The sequence below is a fragment of the Aethina tumida genome, chromosome 4 (assembly GCF_024364675.1).
Source record: "Aethina tumida isolate Nest 87 chromosome 4, icAetTumi1.1, whole genome shotgun sequence".
NCBI classification, from domain to species: domain Eukaryota; kingdom Metazoa; phylum Arthropoda; class Insecta; order Coleoptera; family Nitidulidae; genus Aethina; species Aethina tumida.
Genome location: NC_065438.1, coordinates 19,667,379 through 19,690,998, shown reverse-complemented (window position 1 = coordinate 19,690,998; position 23,620 = coordinate 19,667,379). Strand labels below are relative to the sequence as shown.

The 23,620-nt window shown below is 31.2% G+C and overlaps 1 protein-coding gene across 3 annotated transcripts in view; it reads right to left on the bottom strand.

Annotated features, from left to right (window-relative positions):
* Positions 1 to 324: 324 nt before the first annotated feature.
* LOC109605450 (transcription factor Sox-21) overlaps positions 325 to 23,620 on the bottom strand; it is a 46,792-nt gene continuing 23,496 nt past the window's right edge. For 2 of the 3 annotated variants that reach the window (XM_049966487.1, XM_049966488.1), the window contains exons 4-6: positions 20,204 to 20,290; positions 6,215 to 6,360; positions 325 to 1,869 (exon numbers count right to left, since the gene is read on the bottom strand). In XM_049966487.1, the coding sequence (XP_049822444.1) occupies positions 1,318 to 1,869; positions 6,215 to 6,360; positions 20,204 to 20,290 (785 nt within the window). In that variant the 3' untranslated portion in view covers positions 325 to 1,317. The remainder of the gene's footprint in view (positions 1,870 to 6,214; positions 6,361 to 20,203; positions 20,291 to 23,620) is intronic. The other variant, XM_049966489.1, reaches the window with a different exon arrangement.

The window sequence follows — 23,620 nt, the reverse complement described above, 5'->3', positions numbered from 1 at the left end:
ATGTGATTTAGTACCATAATTACTATAAAATAGGAATAAAATCTTACGAGTTGACTAAGCAATTTATCTTCATTTACTTCATTTGAATGAGGGCCTTATGTTTTGAACAAATATTATGTGTTTTTAAACCAATTGATTCTAAATGTATATCAGTTGCTTATGCTTCGGTCTAAAGGACAAAAAGCTTAAGTTCAGGTGTTTAGAACTGAGGTAATTTGATTTCGACAGTACAAATAAAAAATGTAGTTAAAGAGTAACTTACCTTTATGTCTTTTAGTTAGTCCGTTAGTTCAAAAAAAGAATTAAGTTAAAAAAAAACAATAGTTACTGAAACAATCACATTCTAGTTTATTATGTGTTTATGTATATTGAAACTTTACATAACATATTGTTACAGTAATGCTAAGATTTGTTTGTTGATAGTTTAATAATAACAAGTTATACATACATGAATACTTTTTTTTAAGTAGTATAGCTACTATAAAATAGGAACAAAATGTATAAATAATAACCAACTTTGTACAGTAACACAAACTCTGTCTAATAATAAAATCATCACAACTTAACCAGCAAATGCTAATACATATATAATTTGTACAACGATTAGTATTTACAATTTTTTACAAAAAAATTAAATATTTATTTAAATTAGGATATTGCAAATACGTCCAATGTCACTTTAATAATGGACAATATTTATAATCGATGTGCTATTTTTTTTTGTTGTAACTGGCAAATAACTTACAATAAACTAAAATAAATAACGCTGCCAGGATTAAAGTTAAGTCGTGGACTAAAGCTATTAGAGATAAACATTAGGAGTACATTAATCTACAGTTTTGTACATAAATGTCTGGTACAAAAAGTGGATTTATTTTTATTTTTTTGCTATAAAATTTAAATTCTAGTTTTAATTTTTCCAGCAAATCTGAATGTCTAATACAATATTGTAAATTAATTCAGTGAATTAATTTTATCTTTGAAATTAATTCTTGGGGTAGTGATCTGTAAAGTATTATCACAAATATTGCCAAAACTATTGTTTAGAAATTTGAGATAATAGAGACTTTTACCCCATAATTTTTAAAGATAATTATGTAATTTTATCAAAATTAATATGGACCAAGCCCACCTTGCGTACCAAAAGAATAAACGTGTCCACAAAACTTACATTAATCCATACCAGCCGTCCACAGTGAAACCAACGAAATCAACGGTCGTATACATAAATTCGAACGAGTAAAGAGCCTTCCGCATTGCATCGCGCACATCTACTGCACACCCACAAATCACAAGTCACATTCAAATACGATCTGGTCAAAATATGACGGTCAGGGGTCGACGGAATTCACCCCCGGGCGTTTGCGTCGGATACTGGCTCGCATATTGGGCCATCGGCAACAGCCCCGGCACCGCGTTGCCCTGTTGCATCGCACCAGTGGGGTAGTACCCGGGCAGGGCGCCGGGCGAGGCCCCCGCCGACGACGTGGTGGTCGAGCTGGAGCTGGACGTGCCGTCCTGCCGTTCCTGGTTGTGCTTCACCTCCGGCGAGTCCGACGACCTGGGCGAGCCCAAGTTGGCCGGCGGCTGCTGGCCCGGCCCGTCCTGGTACATTTTCCCAATGTCGATCGGATAGGAACGGGCCGATTCGGTGCTGTACTTGCCGTCCATGTACATCTTCGAGTGCTCGAAGTACGCCTTAGTTATGTTGGAGTCCAAGTAGCCGCGTTCCAGGTAACTCTTGGAGGTCGAGTCCATGTACTTGGGGTCCGAGTACATGGACATTGTGAGCGACGAGGGTGGCATGTAGGCGGAACGGTACTTGTCCGCTTCCATCGAGTACTTCATGGCGTCCATCGAGCTGACCACCTGAAAACGATGCGGAATGAAACGGTGTCGATAAGGTGCGAAGGTGCCGTCGTTCATTATTCGGCGCAACGTGCAACAAACTGCACACAATGGCCGCATGATTTATGCCGGTGGAAAAATGCATCGCGAGAGCGAGAGAGTCTGAAAATTCCATGTGTCCGCCACAAAGAACCGGTGTAATATGTTATGCCTTTGTGGCCTCAAAGAGCAGCACCTTGCAGGACCAAACTGACTATATATCATCGGTCACAATGAGCCCTAACGATTTAAACAAACGTCCTGCGTTACGCGACTCCGTTTTATTTTGTTCGGGAGTTTCAATTCCGGGGCCGGGGGAGCCTTATTGTTTTTACGTCCTCGAATTTGTTTAGGACTGGTCTCGGGGGTTTGGTACTGGGGTATAATTAATCAATAACGTGGTATTAAAAGAAGATTTAATCGCAGCTAAGCCATCCAACATAATGACATCGTTAAAGAAAGCATTAAACATCGCTGTCAGATCAGACCACAAAAACAGAAAGAAGAGCAACAAATAAACAACGGCGATCGCTTAAGCCTCCGATGTCAAATATTCAAAGGCGAATTAAACGAAAACAGTGGAAGAGCCGTGTTAAGATAAGATAAGCAAAAGGCAACAACTTAAAAACGCACAATCCGCGTCAAATAACAATATGTAAATGCGGCATAGAACAATTTATCCGGCCGTTGTTATGCAAATGATCCGGCGAAGAGTGTGGAGAAGCGAGGGAGTCCTCTCTTAGATGGTCGCCCGGTAAGGCATGATTGGAACAGGCTGCTGTCACCGGGACACAGACAAAGATTATTAAATCAGGATTAGCGGTCTGTTTGTGACTGGTCTGAGGCCTTTTATAAGAAAAACAAGCATTGATTTGTTGGCTATCGCGCCACTGCAGGAATGTCGAGATCATGAATACGAATTAACAGTGCCCGAGACCAGATGTACCCCACATCGATATTAAAATGCCTGGTTTATATCCACAAGTCTTGTTTGTGGATCATAAAAGCTATGAACAACGCGGTTTATCACTTTTTGGTGACTTCTGAAGTAGCTTGGTTGGTCTACACCGTCAAGATATACGATGACACCACCAATTTTCGTTAAATTCACGACTAGATTTTCAGAATTGCCATCGCAAATTTTAATATAAATTACCTACTGTTTATTTATGGGGTTAACTGTCTTGACTGTCTGCCAACCCTGCCAAGTTTTATTAGAGGATCAATCCCTCTCATTTTTTACTATTTTCTTAATCTTGTGTGGTACTTGACTTATTTTTCCTCTTAGGTTTTTTACAGGTAAGCCTGTTGATTGATGAAGAAAGTTCAACTCCGACATGATTTTCTTAAGATTTTGTTCATTATCACTGAACATGAATTATGAGGTTAAGTCTCCTCCATTCAGTTTTATTGGAGGACTGTCAATCCTTTTTATTTTTTATCATCTTCTTCATGTTTCTTTGTACCAATAAGATTTTTACTTAATCCTGCAGACTGATGAAGAATGGTCAGTTTAGACCGGAATTTTCTTAGAATTTTGTTTATTTAATGACATTGAATTTTGAATTATGGAATTAATTGTTTAAAGTCTCTTCCATCCAGTTTTATTGGTGGACTGTCAATCCTTTTTGTCTTTTTATCATCTTCTTCATGTTTTTTTGTACCAATCTTATTTTCCTTTTAAGTTTTTTACTTAATCCTGTAGACTGATGAAGAAATGTCAGTTTCGACTAAAATTTTCTTAGATTTTGTTTATTTGTTGACATTGAACTTTGAATTCAGGAATTAATTGTTTAAAGTCTCTTCCATCCAGTTTTATTGGTGGACTGTCAATCCTTTTTATCTTTTTATCTTCTTCTTCATGTTTTTTTGTACCAATCTTATTTTCCTTTTAAGTGTTTTACTTAATCCTGTAGACTGATGAAGAAATGTCAGTTTTGACCAACATTTTCTTAGATTTTGTTTATTTGTTGACATTGAACTTTGAATTCAGGAATTAATTGTTTAAAATCTCTTCCATCCAGTTTTATTGGTGGACTGTCAATCCTTTTTATCTTTTTATCATCTTCTTCATGTTTCTTTGTACCAATTTTATTTTCCTTTTAAGTTTTTTACTTAATCCTGTAGACTGATGAAGAAATGTCAGTTTCAACTAAAATTTTCTTAGATTTTGTTTATTTGTTGACACTGAACTTTGAATTCAGGAATTAATTGTTTAAAGTCTCATTCATCCAGTTTTATTGGTGGACTGTCAATCCTTTTTATCTTTTTATCATCTTCTTCATGTTTTTTTGTACCAATCTTATTTTCCTTTTAAGTTTTTTACTTAATCCTGTAGACTGATGAAGAAATGTCAGTTTTGACCAACATTTTCTTAGTTTTTGTTTATTTGTTGACATTGAACTTTGAATTCAGGAATTAATTGTTTAAAATCTCTTCCATCCAGTTTTATTGGTGGACTGTCAATCCTTTTTATCTTTTTATAATCTTCTTCATGTTTTTTTGTACCAATCTTATTTTTCTTCTAAGTTTTTTATTTAATCCTGTAGACTGATGAAGAAAGGTCAATTTCGACCAGAATTTTCTTAGAATTTTGTTTATTTATTGACATTGAAGTTTGAATTCAGGAATTAATTGTTTAAAGTCTCTTCCATCCAGTTTTATTGGTGGACTGTCAATCCTGTTTATCTTTTTATAATCTTTTTCATGTTTTTTTGTACCAATCTTATTTTTCTTCTAAGTTTTTTATTTAATCTTGTAGACTGATGAAAAAAGGTCAGTTTAGACCAAAATTTTCTTAGAATTTTGTTTATTTATTGACATTGAACTTTGAATTCAGGAATTAATTGTTTAAAGTGTCTTCCATCCAGTTTTATTGGTGGACTGTCAATCTTTTTTATCTTTTTATCATCTTCTTCATGTTTTTTTGTACCAATCTTATTTTCCTTTTAAGTTTTTTACTTTAAATTATAGGATTAATTGTCTCTACTTGTCCAGTTTTATTGGAAAACAGTTAATTCTTCTTATTTTTTATCATGTCTTCTATGTCTTTGTATTTATCTTATCTTTCCTATTAGACGTTGATATTTCTCATTTTTTTATCATCTCTTTGATTCTTCACTGTAGCAAACAGTTTCATTTTTAACTTTTTATATAGATTGATTGATTGATGAAGAAACATTTTCATTTCCTTTCAAGTTAAGAAATGACCTGAATATTCCAGTGCTGTTGATATTTAATTTAATTAACTGCCGAAAATGTCGATAACCACCAATCAGATATTGAACTATTTAGACCAAATTGTGCATAAAATTTAATCTCATATCATACGTCTGCTCTACACACATCGCACATCGAAAACCCATTGTTTTCATCCCCCGTTGTTAATAATGTGTGATAATCGATTGTTTAAACCCTTTTTACATTTAAATCGTTTGATTTAATTAGTTAATTTAATGCCTCGTACGTGTTCAAGCAATCATCGAGTCGAGTGTTCATTATCCCGAACGGTTATCCAATTTATCAACAAACGGTACAACAGACGTTTATAATTACAAAACGAGGAAAGGGAAACGTATATTTAAAAAAAAAGAACTGACTTCCTAACAAGTGGCATAAATATGAAAATAAGGTATATGGGTGATAATGCCCCAAATATTTGTTCTGCCCTAATTGTGGTACCTTAAAACAACAGTAGCTTTACGATGTTTGCACGTCTTCAGGTGATAAGTACACCTTTTCTGAATCAACAAAACCTCCAAACCACTATGTAAATCCGGTCGACCAGCCACACAAACGAAATTGTAAACACAAACGGACGGGGTAAGAAATAGACGAGGTGAAAATTAAATTACCATCACGATAATGGTGATAATTCCCGACCCAGAGTACAACGTTCGCCCCGATCATCCCACGTATTAATCACATTGTATCAAATCGTACCCGACATTGTGTCCGTCTTCTTCGTGACAGCAATAAAAACCCCGATCGTCCGGACCGGAGATTATTCCGATGACCTTGCAAATTTAACCCTACAAGTCTATTTTTAAGACTGACTAGTTTCGAAATTGATGACCCCCGCACACAATGGGATGGCAAATCGATGATCGGTAATCCCCCAACTTACACGGATAGTTTGATGTTTTACTGTAACTAACGCGCCGTGTGAAATGCGACACAAGTTGTGCGGGTCTCGCTTTCGAAATGTGTAAAAAACGTTGTCCGAAGTGCAAAGTCACGTCGGACGCGGGCGGCCATTTGGCACGGTACTCTCGCACGTCCAGGTGTTGCGTGGGCGGGCGTGGTGCGTGAATTCGGTGATAGTTACCTGTGCCGAAGCTGACAGTCCGGCGGACATCGCAGCCGCCGACTGTTGTACGGCGGCGGCCGCCAACGATGCGTTTATGGACCCGTACGCCGCAGATGGGTTGTAGTACGGCGACATCGACTGTCCCATGCCGCTCACCGCCATCCCTGCAAATAAAGTACGTCCGTCAATTGTTTTATTTAATTAATAACAAATTTCTCGTGTGCGAATTGGTTGTTGGGCAATAAACCAAATTTCCGGTACGCCGTGAACGCGGCACGGCAGAAATTAATAACGAGTCATTTATTACAATTGGTTACAACGTCCGACGAAGACCGGCTGAATGTGCGAAGAAAGCTGAACTATGCGGCTCTTCCGCCACGATAAAGTCGCGAACATGAAAGCCAGTTGTGTAAATATTGTGAAAATAATTTCAGGAATGATAGTTTATAGCTGTGGTGGATTGTTTCCGGTTGTTTCGACTGGTAGAAATTCTCAGGCGTTTTAATAAAATAAATTTATATGATGTTTATGTAATGATGCCAAATATTTTTACCATATAAGTGGTGTAAAATTGTCAATTATATGTTAAATACATGATAATAATGAATATAAGATATCACAGGAATTTAATAATTTTAATAAGTCAGACGTTAAAATGTACGATAAAAAATGACATTTATATCTTATTTATTTTACTAGAAAATAAAATAGGTATAATCAACTCATAAATTGTTAAAGGAAACACGCAAAAATGTAAAAAGTTATTTATTCAAAGAATAAACGTAATTTTAAATTAGGTAGCTTAAGAGACAAAGAAATTTTGTGATCAACTTATTGCCTCTTCTAATGTTAAATAGACATTAAATTATAAAAAATACATGACACATCTGGAAGAAGTTTATTTTTAATGCACAGTCACTTAAATAAATAAAAAACTGAAAGTACTCGAATTTATACTCTAAAAAAGACAAAACTATAAGAAAACAGTTTTTTTATATATATTTAGTGCATCTTGTTGGAATAAATAGTTTAATGTTAAAAATGTTAAAGCTTTAAACTGTAAGAAAATAAAACAACAAATCTTGAAGCAAAGTTTATATTTAATTTGTTCAACTGAACCATAAATATTATATATTATTGTTTTGAAAAGCACCTTATATGTAGAAAAACAGTTTTTTTTTATAAACTTTATGTATTTTTTAGCATTAAGCTATAAGAAAATAAAACTTGATAAATGTTGAAGAAAAGTTTATATATAATTTATTCAACTGAATCAAAAAATAAGTCTCTTTACTCAAATCTTACATTGTGGAGAAAATTCTCTAAAAAACTAAAAAATTATAAGAAAATAGTTAATAATTATTTAAACAAAAAATGTAAAATTTAAATTATTGTTTTGTAAAGAACCTTATAAGTAGAAAATCAATTTTTTTATTAATTTTATATATTTTTTAGTGTTTAAAATTTTAAAGCAATAAACTACAAAATAAAACTTGATAAATCTTGAAGCAAAGTTTATATTTAATTTGTTTAACTAAAACCAAATATAAGTCCACTCAAATCTTAAATTGTAGAGTGTTAAATTCTCTAAAAAACACAAAATTATAAAAAATAGATGATAATTATTTAAACAAAAATATAAATAGAAAAACATTTTTTTTTTTATAAATTTTATATGTATTTAATGTTTAAAATGTTAAAGCATTATATCATAGAAAAAATAAAATTTGACAAATCTTGAATAAAAGTTTATAATTAATTTATTTAACTGAATCACAAATTAAGTTTACTCAAATCTTAAATTGTAGACTGTTTAATTCTCTAAAAAACACAAAATTATAAGAAAATAGTCGATAATTATATAAACAAAAAAATGTAAAATTTAAATTATTGTTTAGTATAGTAACTTTCAAGTAGAAAAACAAGTATTTTTATATTTTTTTTTATATTTTGAATGTTTAAAATGTTAAAGCATTAAATTATAAAAAAATAAAATTTGACACATCTTGATCAAAAGTTTATAATTAATTTATTCCACTGAATCACAAAATAAGTCTGCTCAAATCTTAAATTGTAGAGGGTTAAATTCTCTAAAAACAAAAAAAATATAAGAAAAGAGTTGATAATTATTTTAACAAGAAAGTAAAATTTAAATTATACTTTAGTAAAGTACTTTAAAAATAAAAATTTAAATGACAATTCTTGAAACAAAGTTTATATTTAATTTATATATCTATAGAAAGTTAAATTCTCTAAAAAACTCAAAATTATAAGAAAATAGATGATTATTGTTTAGTAAAATACTTTATAACTAGAAAAACTAGTTTATTTTATAAATTTCATATATTTTTAAAGTTTAAATTGTTAAATCATTGAACTATAAGTTTATATTTAATTTATTTAACTGAACCATGAAAGTAGTAGAAGTAAGTTGCTTATAAAAAGAAAAATAAAATTTGACAAACCTTGAAACAAAATTTATATTTAATTTAACTAAACCATAAAGTAAGTATACACAAATCTTAAATTATCTTATGAAAAGAAAACAGGTTTTTACAATGAATAAAAAGTTATGCAATAAAACATAAGATAAAAATTGATAAACCTTGAAACAATGTTTATATTTATTTACTTAAATAAACCTCAAAATAAGTATCATCAATTTTTACCTAATAATTATATAAACATTGAAAGTAAATTAATCTTTTTTGGTGTTCAATCGTTAAAATCGTTAAATGTAAAGTAAAAAATCGACTTATCTATAAACAACTTAACAAAATAATAAATTAATTGTAATCAAATTTGAATTGTAGAAGCTTAAAATCAATACAAATCATAAAAATTAAATTAAATCATTAAAAAAAATAATATATAAGATATAAATTAAAAATTAATCCACAGATTATATATATATATATATATATATATATATATATATATATATATATATATATAATGAATATTTATAATGAGTTTAAAAATAACTAATTAGAAAGTGCGATTTAAAATAAAATGTTCTCGGATACCACTTCTAGTTTTTCGAATTCGAATTAATTAAGATGCCGTTAACAACTCCACTCCACGTATTTAATACCTTACTGTCAACAACTTCACTTTTCCAAAGAGGTGTTTTATTAATTTTCTTGTGCGCCAGCGTAATTAAACTACGGCCGTGCGACCAACGAAAGTAATAAACCCGTTTAAATATCGCTGACAGTTAACATTGCCTTTTTGTCATTCAATATTTTAAACCATTATTTGCTGACTATTGACTTAATTACCGCATGAATAATGTATCGAAACCGATAAATAATTGTAACAGGGCAAGGAGTGTAATTGCAACATGCTTTGGACCGTAGAAAAAGATTTCGAATTATTTTTATTATGTTTTAATTATCGGTTGGGCAATGGTGGTTTCCATTCACCGTTTACGGCCTCAAGCACATGTTATGGACAACGAATCGTTGAAGAAGAGGTTTTAACACCAATTACGGTGATCAATTTTTCGCAACCGTTTTTGTCTGGTCGATTACCATTAATTGCCATGCGGCCGTCGACAATGTGCGAATGGGTTTTCTAAAATGTCGAATAAAAGGCTGCGTTTTATGATAACGCTGTGATTATCCGTATCGTTGTTAATGCACATTGTTAATGCACAAACATTCGAATCATTGTCCGGCCATAAATTACTTTCACTGCAGAAGAGTGCATTAATGGCCGAATTCGTTTGGCTAATTATCCATGAAATATGTGGTACAGTGGTGGGCAGAGAAATTTAAACATTTTGGAAGATATTTCATAAAGAGATTTGATTCAAAATTTATCCAGTCGTACTCTACCTTCTTCCAAAAGAAGGAGCCATTATTGATATTATTTCTCAATCTTTTATCTCATTGGAGATTAGAAATTGTTTTCTTCTTAAAAGTGATGAAATTAATAAGTTCAGTACTTCTTCAATGAATTGTCTATGTGAAGAAATAATGGTTTCATCATTATCAAGATGCCCAATAATTGCCAGGTGAGAAAAATTCTAGTTTTTTGGAAAATTGATGCAAATCAATTTATGGAATATGAGACTTCAGAAATATTTGTCACAAGCTACTTCCTTCTCGAAGAAGCAGCAATTATTAATATAACATCTTGATAATAATTTTAATCATTTATGTGATTGGAGATTAGAAATTTTCTTCTTCTGAATATTGATGAAATTAAAATGTTCAGTACTTCTTCAATGAATTGTCTATCTGAAGAAATAATGGTTTCATCATTATCAAGATGTCCAATAATTGCAACGAGAAAAAAAATCTGGTTTCTTGAAACTGAAGATAATTTCATTGATGAAAATCAAGTGGTGGAATACGAGAGTTCAGAAACATTTGTCACAAGCTACTTCCTTCCCGAAGGAGGAGCAATTATTAATATAACTTCTTGGTAATAATTTTAATCATTCATGTGATTGGAGATTAGAAATTTTCTTCTTCTGAATATTGATGAAATTAAAATGTTAAGTACTTCTTCAATGAATTGTCTATCTGAAGAAATAATGGTTTCATCATTATCAAGATGTCCAATAATTGCAACGAGAAAAAAAATCTGGTTTCTTGGAACTGAAGATAATTTCATTGATGAAAATCAAGTGGTGGAATACGAGAGTTCAGAAACATTTGTCACAAGCTACTTCCTTCCCGAAGGAGGAGCAATTATTAATATAACTTCTTGATAATAATTTTAATCATTCATGTGATTGGAGATTAGAAATTTTCTTCTTCTGAATATTGATGAAATTAAAATGTTAAGTACTTCTTCAATGAATTGTCTATCTGAAGAAATAATGGTTTCATCATTATCAAGATGTCCAATAATTGCAACGAGAAAAAAAATCTGGTTTCTTGGAACTGAAGATAATTTCATTGATGAAAATCAAGTGGTGGAATACGAGAGTTCAGAAACATTTGTCACAAGCTACTTCCTTCCCGAAGGAGGAGCAATTATTAATATAACTTCTTGATAATAATTTTAATCATTCATGTGATTGGAGATTAGAAATTTTCTTCTTCTGAATATTGATGAAATTAAAATGTTAAGTACTTCTTCAATGAATTGTCTATCTGAAGAAATAATGGTTTCATCATTATCAAGATGTCCAATAATTGCAACGAGAAAAAAAATCTGGTTTCTTGGAACTGAAGATAATTTCATTGATGAAAATCAAGTGGTGGAATATGAGAGTTCAGAAACATTTGTCACAAGCTACTTTCTTCCCGAAGAAGGAGCAATTATTAATATAACTTCTTGATAATAATTTTAATCATTCAAGTGATTGGAGATTAGAAATTTTCTTCATCTGAATATTGATGATATTAAAATGTTCAGTACTTCTTCAATGAATTGTCTATCTGAAGAAATAATGGTTTCATTATTATCAAGATGTCCAATAATTGCCACGAGAAAAAAATCTGGTTTCTTGGAACTGAAGATAATTTCATTGATGAAAATCAAGTGGTGGAATATGAGACTTCAGAAACATTTGTCACAAGTTATTTCCTTCTCGAAGAAGGAGCAATTATTAATATAACTTCTTGATAACAATTTTAATCATTCAAGTAATTGGAGATTAGAAATTTTCTTCATCTGAATATTGATGAAATTAAAATGTTCAGTACTTCTTCAATGAATTGTCTATCTGAAGAAATAATGGTTTCATTATTATCAAGATGTCCAATAATTGCCGCGAGAAAAAAAATCTAGTTTCTTGGAACTGAAGATAATTTCATTGATGAAAATCAAGTGGTGGAATATGAGACTTCAGAAACATTTGTCACAAGTTATTTCCTTCTCGAAGAAGGAGCAATTATTAATATAACTTCTTGACAATAATATTAATCATTCATGTGATTGGAGATTAGAAATTTTCTTCTTCTGAATATTGATGATATTAAAATGTTCAGTACTTCTTCAATGAATTGTTTATCTGAAGAAATAATGGTTTCATCATTATCAAAATGTCCAATAATTGCCACGAGAAGAAAAATCTGGTTTCTTGGAACTGAAGAAGGAGCAATTATTAATATAACTTCTTGATAACAATTTTTATCATTCAAGAAATTGGAGATTAGAAATTTTCTTCATCTGAATATTGATGAAATTAAAATGTTCAGTACTTCTTCAATGAATTGTCTATCTGGAAAAATAATGGTTTCATTATTATCAAGATGTCCAATAATTGCCACGAGAAAGAAAATCTGGTTTCTTGGAACTGAAGATAATTTCATTGATGAAAATCAAATGATGGAATATGAGACTTCATTAACATTTGTTACAAGCTACTTTTTTCCTGAAGATAATCTTCATAATTATTGTCATTGGAAATTAGAAATTTTCTTCCTTTAATGATGAAATAAAAATGTCAAGTACCTCCGTATACAATTTTTATCTAAAGTAATAATGGTTTCATCATCATCAAGATGTTGTCACTTAATTATTTAAAATAAAACGTAAAATAGTTTGATTTCATTTAATTGCAAGTGTGCATTTCTTAATTTCTCTAGCCACCACTGCACACACAGATGCTTTCTAGCTTTCAATTTTGAATCATCCTCGAAGAAATCTTGTTTACACAATTAGCTAATTTATGCAAAAACTCATCGCAATGAATCACGAATTGTACAGAAACTGGTGGAAGAACAGTTTTAGCATTGTTTACTGATTAATAAACCAGAAGACGCTGACAATAAAAGACGGGCAGGTTTAACGCCCATTGTTACCGGACAAATCCCAACTAAACGAAGTTGTGTTTAAAAAATAAATTATTATTTGGCCTCCAAATGCCACGGTCCCGAAGAATAATGCGATGTATTTAACTGTCAATCATCCCTCATTTAAAGCGAGGAATTGACAGTCGAGATTGGTGTACACGGTTATTTATAATATTACGTGTATGGTGAAGACAGAAATACCTGTGTATGATCGATGCGTACGTATAATTTCGTGTTGGTAATGTATTATTAGACAGTGTTTAAAAATGATGACTTTATTTTGAAACATGGGCGTGCACAATTTCTACGTTTTCAATGCGGCCACAATGGCCATGGGAGAATTAATATATACAGTCTAATTTTGGGGGATTAATTAAATTTACTTTGGAACGGGCCCATTGTCAATAGATAATCATAGGCTGCGATGCGAATAATGGAATTCTTAGAAGACGGACAACCCCGTGTGTTTGGAAATAATCGAAAATTCTGCTGTGTTGTGTTCGACGGGTTTATTTTTAATTTTACACTTTTAATATTGGTTTTCTTTGTTGCAATGAATGGGATCCTATAAAGTCGACTTTTCAATAATAATCTAAACCCACTTAGTTTATTTTATTGCTTTCGTGTTGTATTTTAAGAGTGGTTTTATTGTTTTTGTACCCACATAATAATACGTAATCTGATTAAGGGTAATAAAATGTATAACATATGTTAACGATGCTGACACATTTTATGATCAAATACTTAGAATAATAATGCGGATACGTGCTATTTGTTTATGAGCTGATTTATTGGATTGTTTTCTCTTAACTGATCTGAAAAAATAGAAAAAAGGACAATTTCATTGGTGAAAAATTACGATTTATTGCAATTCATTTTTGAACCATATATTTATTCCTAAATTTAATTTTAATTTGATAATAAATACATTGAAGATGGTCGTCAAGGTCGTCCTAAAACATCAGAAATTAAGCAATATCTAATGCAAAAGACTCGTGCAACATGTTTGGAAGTAGATCATCAACCTGAGATGAATTAATCATTAAGAAGAGGCTTCATGAAGACGAAAAATGTCAGGGACATCCTGAAACTTATACTAACCAAGAAATTAAGCAATATCTCGTAAAAATCCTTTTGCAACAAGTTTGGAAATAGGTCAGTCATTATACTGTGAAGCCATTACAAAGAGGCTTTATGTTGGTAAACCTGATGGAACAGTAATTAAAAAGTGTTCCAACCCAGGAGTAATTTACTCAAAGATGAGTCTCAAAGGAAGCTTCAAAATGTGAAAGGGGAAGAACTATTTCAATCACTAGATAGTCCAGATATTTATTCATTATTTGATAATAAATATTTAATTCTGAAGAGGATATTAAAACTGATTGAATTCTTTTTCAGCGGCAAGAAACCAGAATTTTATTGTTGTGACAATCTTGATAATGAAGAACCCATATTTTCGTTCATATTTAAAAAATGAAAATTTCCTGTGACATGAATGATGAAATGAAGTTATATTAATAATTGCTCCTTCATCGGGAAGAAAGCAGAAGAAGAAAATTTCTAATCCCCAATAACATAAATGATAAACATTATCAAGAAATTATATTAATAACTGTTCCTTCTTTGGGAAGAAGATGGCTTGTTACAAATGCTTCTAAAATCAAAATTAGGCCTCGTCGAAGGACGTCCTGAAACTTGTACTAACGAAGAAATTAAGCAATATCTTAGTAGGTCAGTCATTAAACTGTGAAGAATCAACCATTAAAAAGAGACTGGTAAACCCGGTAAGAGTATTTAAAAAGAGTCTTAACCAAAGAAAGAAGTAACAGACTATATAGAGAGATGATTATGTTAATGAAAATCTTAATCGAGGATGGGTTTGAAAGGAATCTTCAAAATGTAAAAGGAGAAGCAGTACTTCAGCCACTAGATGGTCCAGATATATCTTCATTAATTGTTAATAAAGTACTAAGAAACCAGAATATTTTTGTTATGACAGTATTGATAATGATGAAACCATTTTTCCATTGACATTCAGAAGAGGAACATTTCTAATCTCCATTGACACGAATGATGAAAAGAAAAGAACAAGAATGGCTTTCTAATATCCAATAACATAAATTATGAAGATTAGTAAGAAGTTATATTAATAATGGTTCCTTTTTCGGAAAGAAGGTGGCTTATTACAAATATTTCTGAATTTAAGATTAAGGCCCCCTCGAAGGACGTCCTACAATTTGTACTAACGAAGAACTTAAGCAATACTCGTGCAAAATTTTGGTGAAACAAGCTTGGAAATAGGTCAGTCATGCAACAGTGAAGTGTCAACCATTAGAAAGAGGCTTCGTACTGGTAAATCTGGTGGAATAGCACTTAAAAAGAATCTTAACCCAAGAAAAATTTTACACACTGTATTGGATACTTATTAAGAGGTCAAACAATCGATATGGATGACCATGTTAATGAAAATCTTAGTCACAAAGGAAGTTTCAAAATGTGAAAGGAAAAGCACTACTTCAGCCACTGAATGATTTAGATATTTCTTCATTAATTTGGTAATAAATTGTTTAATTCTGAAGAAGAGATCAAAACTGGGGTTGAATTTCTCTTCAGTACCAAGAAACCAGAATATTTTTGTTATGACACTCTTGAAAATATTGAAACCATTTTTCTATCGACATTCAGAAGAAGAAAATTCCTAATCTCCAATGACAATGATGAAAAGAAGTTATATTAATAATGGCTTTCTAATATCCAATGACTTAAATAATGAAGATTAGTAAGAAGTTATATTAATAATGGTTCCTTCTTCGGGAAGAAAGTGGTTTGTTACAAATATTTCTGAAGCTAAGATCTGTCGTCGAAGGACGTTCTGAAATTGTACTAACGAAGAAGCAATATCTCGTGCAAAATCTTGGTGAAACTAGTTTGGAAATAGGTCATTCAACAGTGAAGTGTCCACCATTAGAAAGAGGCTTCATACTGGTAAATCTGGTGGAATACTACTTAAAAAGAATCTTAACCCAAGAAAAATTTTACCCACTGTATTGGATACTTATTAAGAGGTCAAACAATCAATGTTGATGACCATGTTAATGAAAATCTTACTCAGGGATGAGTCTCAAAGGAAGTTTCAAAATGTGAAAGAAAAGCAGTACTTCAGTCACTGGATGATTTAGATATTTCTTCATTATTAGCTAATAAATTGTTTAATTTTGAAGAAGAGATCATAATTGGGTTGCAACTTTTCTTCAGTGTCAAAACCAGAATTGTTTTGTTGTGACAATCATGATTATGATGAAACCATTTTTTCATCGATTTTCAGAAGATAAGAAAAATTCTAATATCCAGTGACAAGAATGATGAAGAGAAGTCATATTAATAATGGCTCCTTCTTCGGTATGAAGTTAGAAGAAGAAAATTGTTAATCTCTAATAACATAAATAATGAAGATTATTAAGAAGTTATATTAATAATGATTCCTAATGGAAAAAGGTGACTAGTTACAAATGTTTTTGAAGTCAACATTAAGGTTCCATTGAAGCAATTATAAGGAAGTCGAAACAAAGGTTGATCATTTCTTCAGTTCCAAAAAACCACCCTTTTTTCTCGTAGTAGCCATTGAAAATATTGATAATAATCATCATTATTCCTTCAGATATACAAGACAATTCTTTGCAGACATCATTCAAGCAATTACAAGGAAGTTACAATTGAGATTGTCCAATTCCAAGAACTTAATTTTTCTAGAAGCATAAATATTGGCAGAAAATCTTTGATTATAAACATGTTTTGCTGAATAAAATTTATCGTAAAGAAAGTAGTGTTATTTTTAAATTAAACCATAAAAAACTTTCACCACTATCAAATATTAATAATCATAATAAAACATTATCACTGGCAAAATACAAATTTAACAAAATAATGAGCATTCTATAAATACGTACTACTTTATTAATGAAAATAATACACAACAATAACAGTTGTCTGCGATTAAACTTCAGTATTCGTTACAAAATGAGCCACAGTGAGTTTCAATTAACATAACACAGATTTTTTTCCCATGTAATGACTGTAATTTGGTTGTTGCGTGCACAAAAGGTGTGTGTAAATATTATTAGACAAGTAACATTGGTTGCAACACCTCAATTCATCAACAAAACTGAACCTATTGTCGTGTTCTTTTCTACGCATTAAGCATAAAATCATTGAAACGTTGCGAAACGTCGATGATGGTGCTTAAACACACCTAATTTACAGGTTTTTCAGCCACAAATTGAATTAATGATGGCTCCCAACATGGATACTAGGTGTAAAAAATGCACAGAATTTACGTCCACCAAAACAGCGAAAGCGTAAAAACTAAAACCATGGGAACATTTCGAAAACATCCGAACAATGCGGACATAAATGTAAATAAAACGTCGACAACTTCATGTAGCCACCAATCAAAATTAATTAACGGCGAATCGGACAAAATTTATTACACGAACGACCTGGTTCGACAACAATAAATTAGACTTATATTGTAGTGGATATGCTCCAATAGGTGCTCAAATAATAAGTATCAGAAAAGTGTTGACGTCAACACAAGAATTCAAAGGGTAACAAGCAAAAGAGTCAGACTGTAAATTCAATAAATGTATAAATATTTTTTGTCACGTTAGAATACGATTGTGAAACTTCAGTTAAAAATTGTCTTCGATGAATTCTCAATGAATGGAATTAGGAAACACTCGAAGCCTTAATGCAATGTGATAGTGAATCGGGCTTATAATTCAATTTTATCCAACAATAAGCCCATGCATTAAACCGAACAGTTCACATATAAAACTACAGATTAAAAGAATAACGCCTCGCCAAGTAAATTTACTCGAAATTTATTTATCCCATTAGTGCGACCATTATTTAGGATTATTCGGTCAAGTTAATCGAATGTTTAACAGTGGATATCTGAACCGTAGGATCTCGTCAAAATAATATTTCAGCGTTGAAAATGACCTCGCGTGCCTCCACCATTATAAATTATAACGTACACGCACCGGCATGTTCGTATAATGGATCGTTTTGCCATGGATGCCAACTGAAACGTTTGTTCCACACAATGGTCACTATATTACATTTGCCCGAACTGTCCAAATATTAATGATGCCCTTACTTTATTACACACACGCTCCGACATTGCCATTCTCTCTCACTTCCACACGTTTTCTCCGCACAAGTTTTATGACGTCTAACAATTTTGAGTACTGACAAAATTCAGTGAATACGTGATATTTTACTACACTTTTGTTTTTATGCGTTTACCTTCTTAATTTTCACTTACAATAGGTCATAATTGGTTAATATCTACAAAAGGAACTAACGGGAACTTCTACAACTACCTAATAATAATTTTTTATTGGTTCCATAATTTTAATTCTAATTGATTACTGTGTCCTTCAAAATTACCTTCAGAAAAAAGAAGGACACCCTAATCAAATCTTTTAAATACTTGTCTATAACTACTTTTCAATATTTTTTTATTGATGTCAAAATAGTTATCATGTACTTCAAAAATATCTTCAGAAGGAAAAGCAAGAACCTAACCAAATCTTTTGAATGTTGTTATTCTATAACAACTTTTCAATAGTTTTTATTGGTGTTAAAATTGTAATTTTAATTGGTTTATGTGTAATTCAAAACTATCTTCAAAATGAAGAAGCAGGAACCTAACTAAATCTTTTAAATATTGTCTTCTTAACTACTTTTCAATATTTCTTATTGGAATCAAGATAATAATTCTAATTAGTTACAGTACAAAAATATCTTCAGAAAAAAGATGCAGGAACCTAACCAAATCTTTAAAAAATTGTTCATCTATGATTATTTTTCAATAATTTTTATTGGTGTCACAATAGTAATTCTAACTAGTTACTGTGTACTTTAAAAATATCTTCAGAAGGAAGAAGCAGGAACCCAACCAAATCTTTTAAGTATTCTCTTTCTATAACTACTTTTCAATAATTTTTATTGTTGTTAAAATGGTAATTCTAATTGGTTACTAAGTTATTCAAAAATATCTTCAGAAGTAAGAAGCAGGAACCTAACCAAATTTGTTAAATGTTATCATTCTATAACAACTTTCCAATAATTTTTTATTAGGGTCAAAATATTAATTTTAATTCATGACAAAATAGAAATTCTAATTAGTTACTGTGTCCTCCAAAAATATCTTCAGAAGGAGGAAGCAGGAACCCCACCAAATATTTTAAATGTTTTCTTTCTATAATTACTTTTCAATAATTTTTATTGGTGTCACAATAGTAATTCTAACTAGTTACTGTGTACTTTAAAAATATCTTCAGAAGGAAGAAGCAGGAATCCAACCAAATCTTTTAAATATTCTCTTTCTATAACTACTTTTCAATAATTTTTATTGATGTCAAAATGGTTATTCTAATTGGTTACTTTGTTATTCAAAAATATCTTCAAAAGTAAGAAACAGGAACCTAACCAAATCTTTTAAATGTTGTCATTCTATAAAAACTTTTCAATAATTTTTTATTAGTGTCAAAATATTAATTCTAATTCATGACAAAATAGAAATTCTAATTAGTTACTGTGTAGTCCAAAAATATCTTTAGAAGGAGGAAGCAGGAACCCAATAAAATATTTTAAATGTTCTGTTTCTATAACTACTTTTCAATAATTTTTATTGATGTCACAATAGTAATTCTAACTAGTTACTATGTACTTTAAAAATATCTTCTGAAGGAAGAAGCAGGAACCCAACCAAATCTTTTAAATATTTTCTTTCTATAACTACTTTTCAATAACTTTTATTGATGTTAAAATGTAATTTTAATTGGTTACTGTGGATTTCAAAAATATCTTCAAAAGGAAGAAGCAGGAACCTAATCAAATCTTTAAAATATTGTCTTTCTATAACTACTTTTCTATATTTTTTTAATGATGTCAAAATAGTAATTCTAATTGATTTCTGTATATCTCAAAAATATCTCTAGGAAGAAGGAACATGAACCTAACAAAAACTTCTAAATATTGCCTTTCTAAAATTACCTTTAAATACAATAATTTTCTTGTGCCAAACTAGTAATTCTAATTGATTACTGAGTACTTCAAAAATATCTTCAGCAGGAGGAAGCAGGAACCTAACCAAATCTTCTAAATAATGTCTTGCTAAAGCTACCTTTTTATAATGTTCTACCACATTGAAAATAAGGCTGTCCTACGCAATACTTTATCATACCTGCCCATGGCAAAGCATTTGGGGTTGCAGTAGCATTTTCAAGCACCTGGTCACATTGATTTGTTTGATTTGTCTTGGAAACCTCGGCTAGAAAGAAAAAGCAAAGCAAATAGAGGAAGAAGCAAATAAAACGGCAAATTAATAAAATCAAAGCTGCAAAGCTTTATTAGTCACATGCAAAATTAGCATTAAAAAAAGCATTAATAGAAAGGCAGAGTCTCAAGGCAACAACAATATGCATCACAACCGCAAAAACCGTAAAGTTCACAGATCTCCGACGTGTTCGAGTGTACGCCGTACGTAGTTCGTGACAAATGTCAATAGACACTCGAGAAATGCAAGATTTACGACGGAGCACACAATCGTAATAAAACAACACCGCACACAGTATTAACATAATGCATAATTAATTTTATGTAGTTAATTTATGCACTCAGCCTTCCACATAGACGTAAGACAGCAATAAAATTTATAACGTTCACGTTCGAATTTTAGGCAAGATGTTCGCTAAATAACAAGTTTATTAAGCCGGTATGACAAGTATGGACAGGACACGCTACGCGAACAATATTTTATCGGATAAATGGCCGAATGTCGAGATATATACAAAATATATCGACCAAGGTGTGTTTTATACACGTTTTAACTACGACCATTACCCGGATTATTGTTCATAAAATTCATTCAGGTCCGGGCAAAGGCTGTAAACACCCATACGCAGCTGGACGGATTATTGCATCGCATTTTTCATCTAATTAGCACCCAGAAAAGTCTTCGGTGAGAAACAACAGGAAAAATAAAGCGGTACGGTACGCGCATAAATTACCGCATTGATTTCTTCTGGACAGCGTCCAGTGGTGCTGGTAACACCTGGACGGCATAGGTGTGAGATCCCGCCGAGGCTGCCAACCCATCGCCGGACCCCCGCATCCGCCGTACACATATTTAAAATACCAGCCTGTCACAAACGGTTAACCGATGCCACAAGTCGTACCGCAGCTCCGTACGATTAAAAACTATTTCGACGTTTTAATTAATGGCCCAGTGTTCGAACGTCGGTGAGTTTATACGAAAAAATTACATCGATATTAACGAGTAAATATTAATTTTTAATTATTCAAATTAATCCAATTAAATGGTAATGTGATCAACAAGAAAAAGTGGCTAAAACTTAAATTACCCCCATCACGTTTTTAATGATAAATGGGTGCTCAAAATAAACACCCATATAAATGCAAAATTACACCTAAATCACCATAACGAAAATTTTATCGCCTTAAAGAACTTGAACTTGGATGAGTTATTACTTAATTAACTCCTGAGTTATTTTTATAATTATTGCATGCATTAAACACGACTGCATTGGCAATGATATTGAACTCAAGCGAATAAATTAACTTCAGCCTCAAAATAACTTTTATGACGTCCCGAGACCAAAAAATAATAGAAATTAGTTTTCAAAATAATAATTAAACAGTTAATAACAAGCAACGGGCCAATGTCGAATGGAATTTCAACACGGCATTGTTCCCAATAATAAATTTCAATTTGTCGCATGTATTCGATTATTTTTCATCGCAGCTTTTGTGTTTAACGCTAAATAATATTTTGTAATTCATGTTTTTTAAGCGCATAATTATTATTCCATCACGTTTTATGTATTTAAATTAATTTTATTTTAATAATAAAGTCCGAAACAAAAGGCCGAAGTTATTGTGTTCGAATTTAGTATTTTTGAATATCTAAATTCATATTTCAATTGAAAATCGCAACAAAAAAGCTTTATATGAATATTAAAATTATTTTTGTCTGTTTTTCATTCATAGCAAAAATAAATCGACAAAAGGGCCGTTAATTAATTTCTTTTGACAAAATTGCAACCGTTACAATTGTTGCAGCTTTTTTCATTCGACGGCATAACAACACAAATGGGTCACATCATCGAAAATAAAATATGGAAGGTAATAAATCAGATTTATTTCAAGATTTGGCTCCATTGTGTGTCAATAAGCAAAAGCAAAATAATATATAAATAAATTATAAGTCTTTGTTTTCGAAAAAGTTATATGCTAAAAAATATTTATATTAATCACTAGATGGCTCTATTTTGTGTGTAAGCAGTGCCATCTATTACAGGTTGCTTAGAACAAGTCAGGAAGCAAAAGGAAAATAATAGATAAATAAAATAAAGTTTTTATAAGTTTGTGTTTGTCAATTTTCAGTTTATTTGAAACTTTGATGGAAGCTAAATTCCATTATATCTATACATATAATTTTTATTTCCAAAATGAGAAATTTTTGTGTTTTCGAAAATGTTATTTGCTAACAAATATTTCTATTAATCACTAGATGGCTCTATTGTATGTGTAATCAGTGTCATCTATTACAGGTTGCTTAGAACAAGTCAGGAAGCAAAAGGAAAATAATAGATAAATAAAATAAAGTTTTTAAAAGTTTGTGTTTGTCAATTTTCAATTTATTTGAAACTTTTATGGAAGCTCAATTACGTCATATTTATACATATAATTTTTATTTCCAAAATGAGAAATTTTTGTGTTTTCGAAAATATTATATGCTAACAAATATTTCTATTAATCACTAGATGGCTCTATTGTATGTGTAATCAGTGCCATCTATTACAGGTTGCTTAGAACAAGTCAGGAAGCAAAAGGAAAATAATAGATAAATAAAATAAAGTTTTTAAAAGTTTGTGTTTGTCAATTTTCAATTTATTTGAAACTTTTATGGAAGCTCAATTACGTCATATTTATACATATAATTTTTATTTCCAAAATGAGAAATTTTTGTGTTTTCGAAAAGGTTATATGCTAATAAATATTTCTATTAATCACTAGATGGCTCTAATGTGTGTGTAAGCAGTGACATCTCATTCAGGTAGCTTAGAACAAGTCAGGAAGCAAAAATAAAATAAATAAAATTAACTTATTATAGAATATTAAAATTATTTCTGTCTGTTTTTCATTCACAGCTAAAATAAATAGATAAAAGGGCCGTCAATTGATAAAACTACAACCGTCACAATTGTCTCATTTTTCCATTCAACATCACAACAACACAAATAGGTCACATCACCGTAAATAAAACATCGACGGCAATAAATCAGATCCACCTCAAGATCCAAACAAAAGCCACAAAAGAATCCAAAATGCCGGGCATTAAATCCTTTTATTGTTTCACCGGTTCCATTAGTGGCCCATAAATACTTGCGGTAATTGTTAACCGTCCGCCGAAACGTATAATATGTTTAGGTGTGGAATTTCGTGGCTCCCCGGCCGACTTGATGGGGGGCCAACACGTCTTCGGGCCCTTTCCTCGCACATGCTTTGACAGCCGGACTTTTGCACAAGCTGTTTTACGACCGCGATAAATTATCGATATTTAATAAATAGTGCGGTC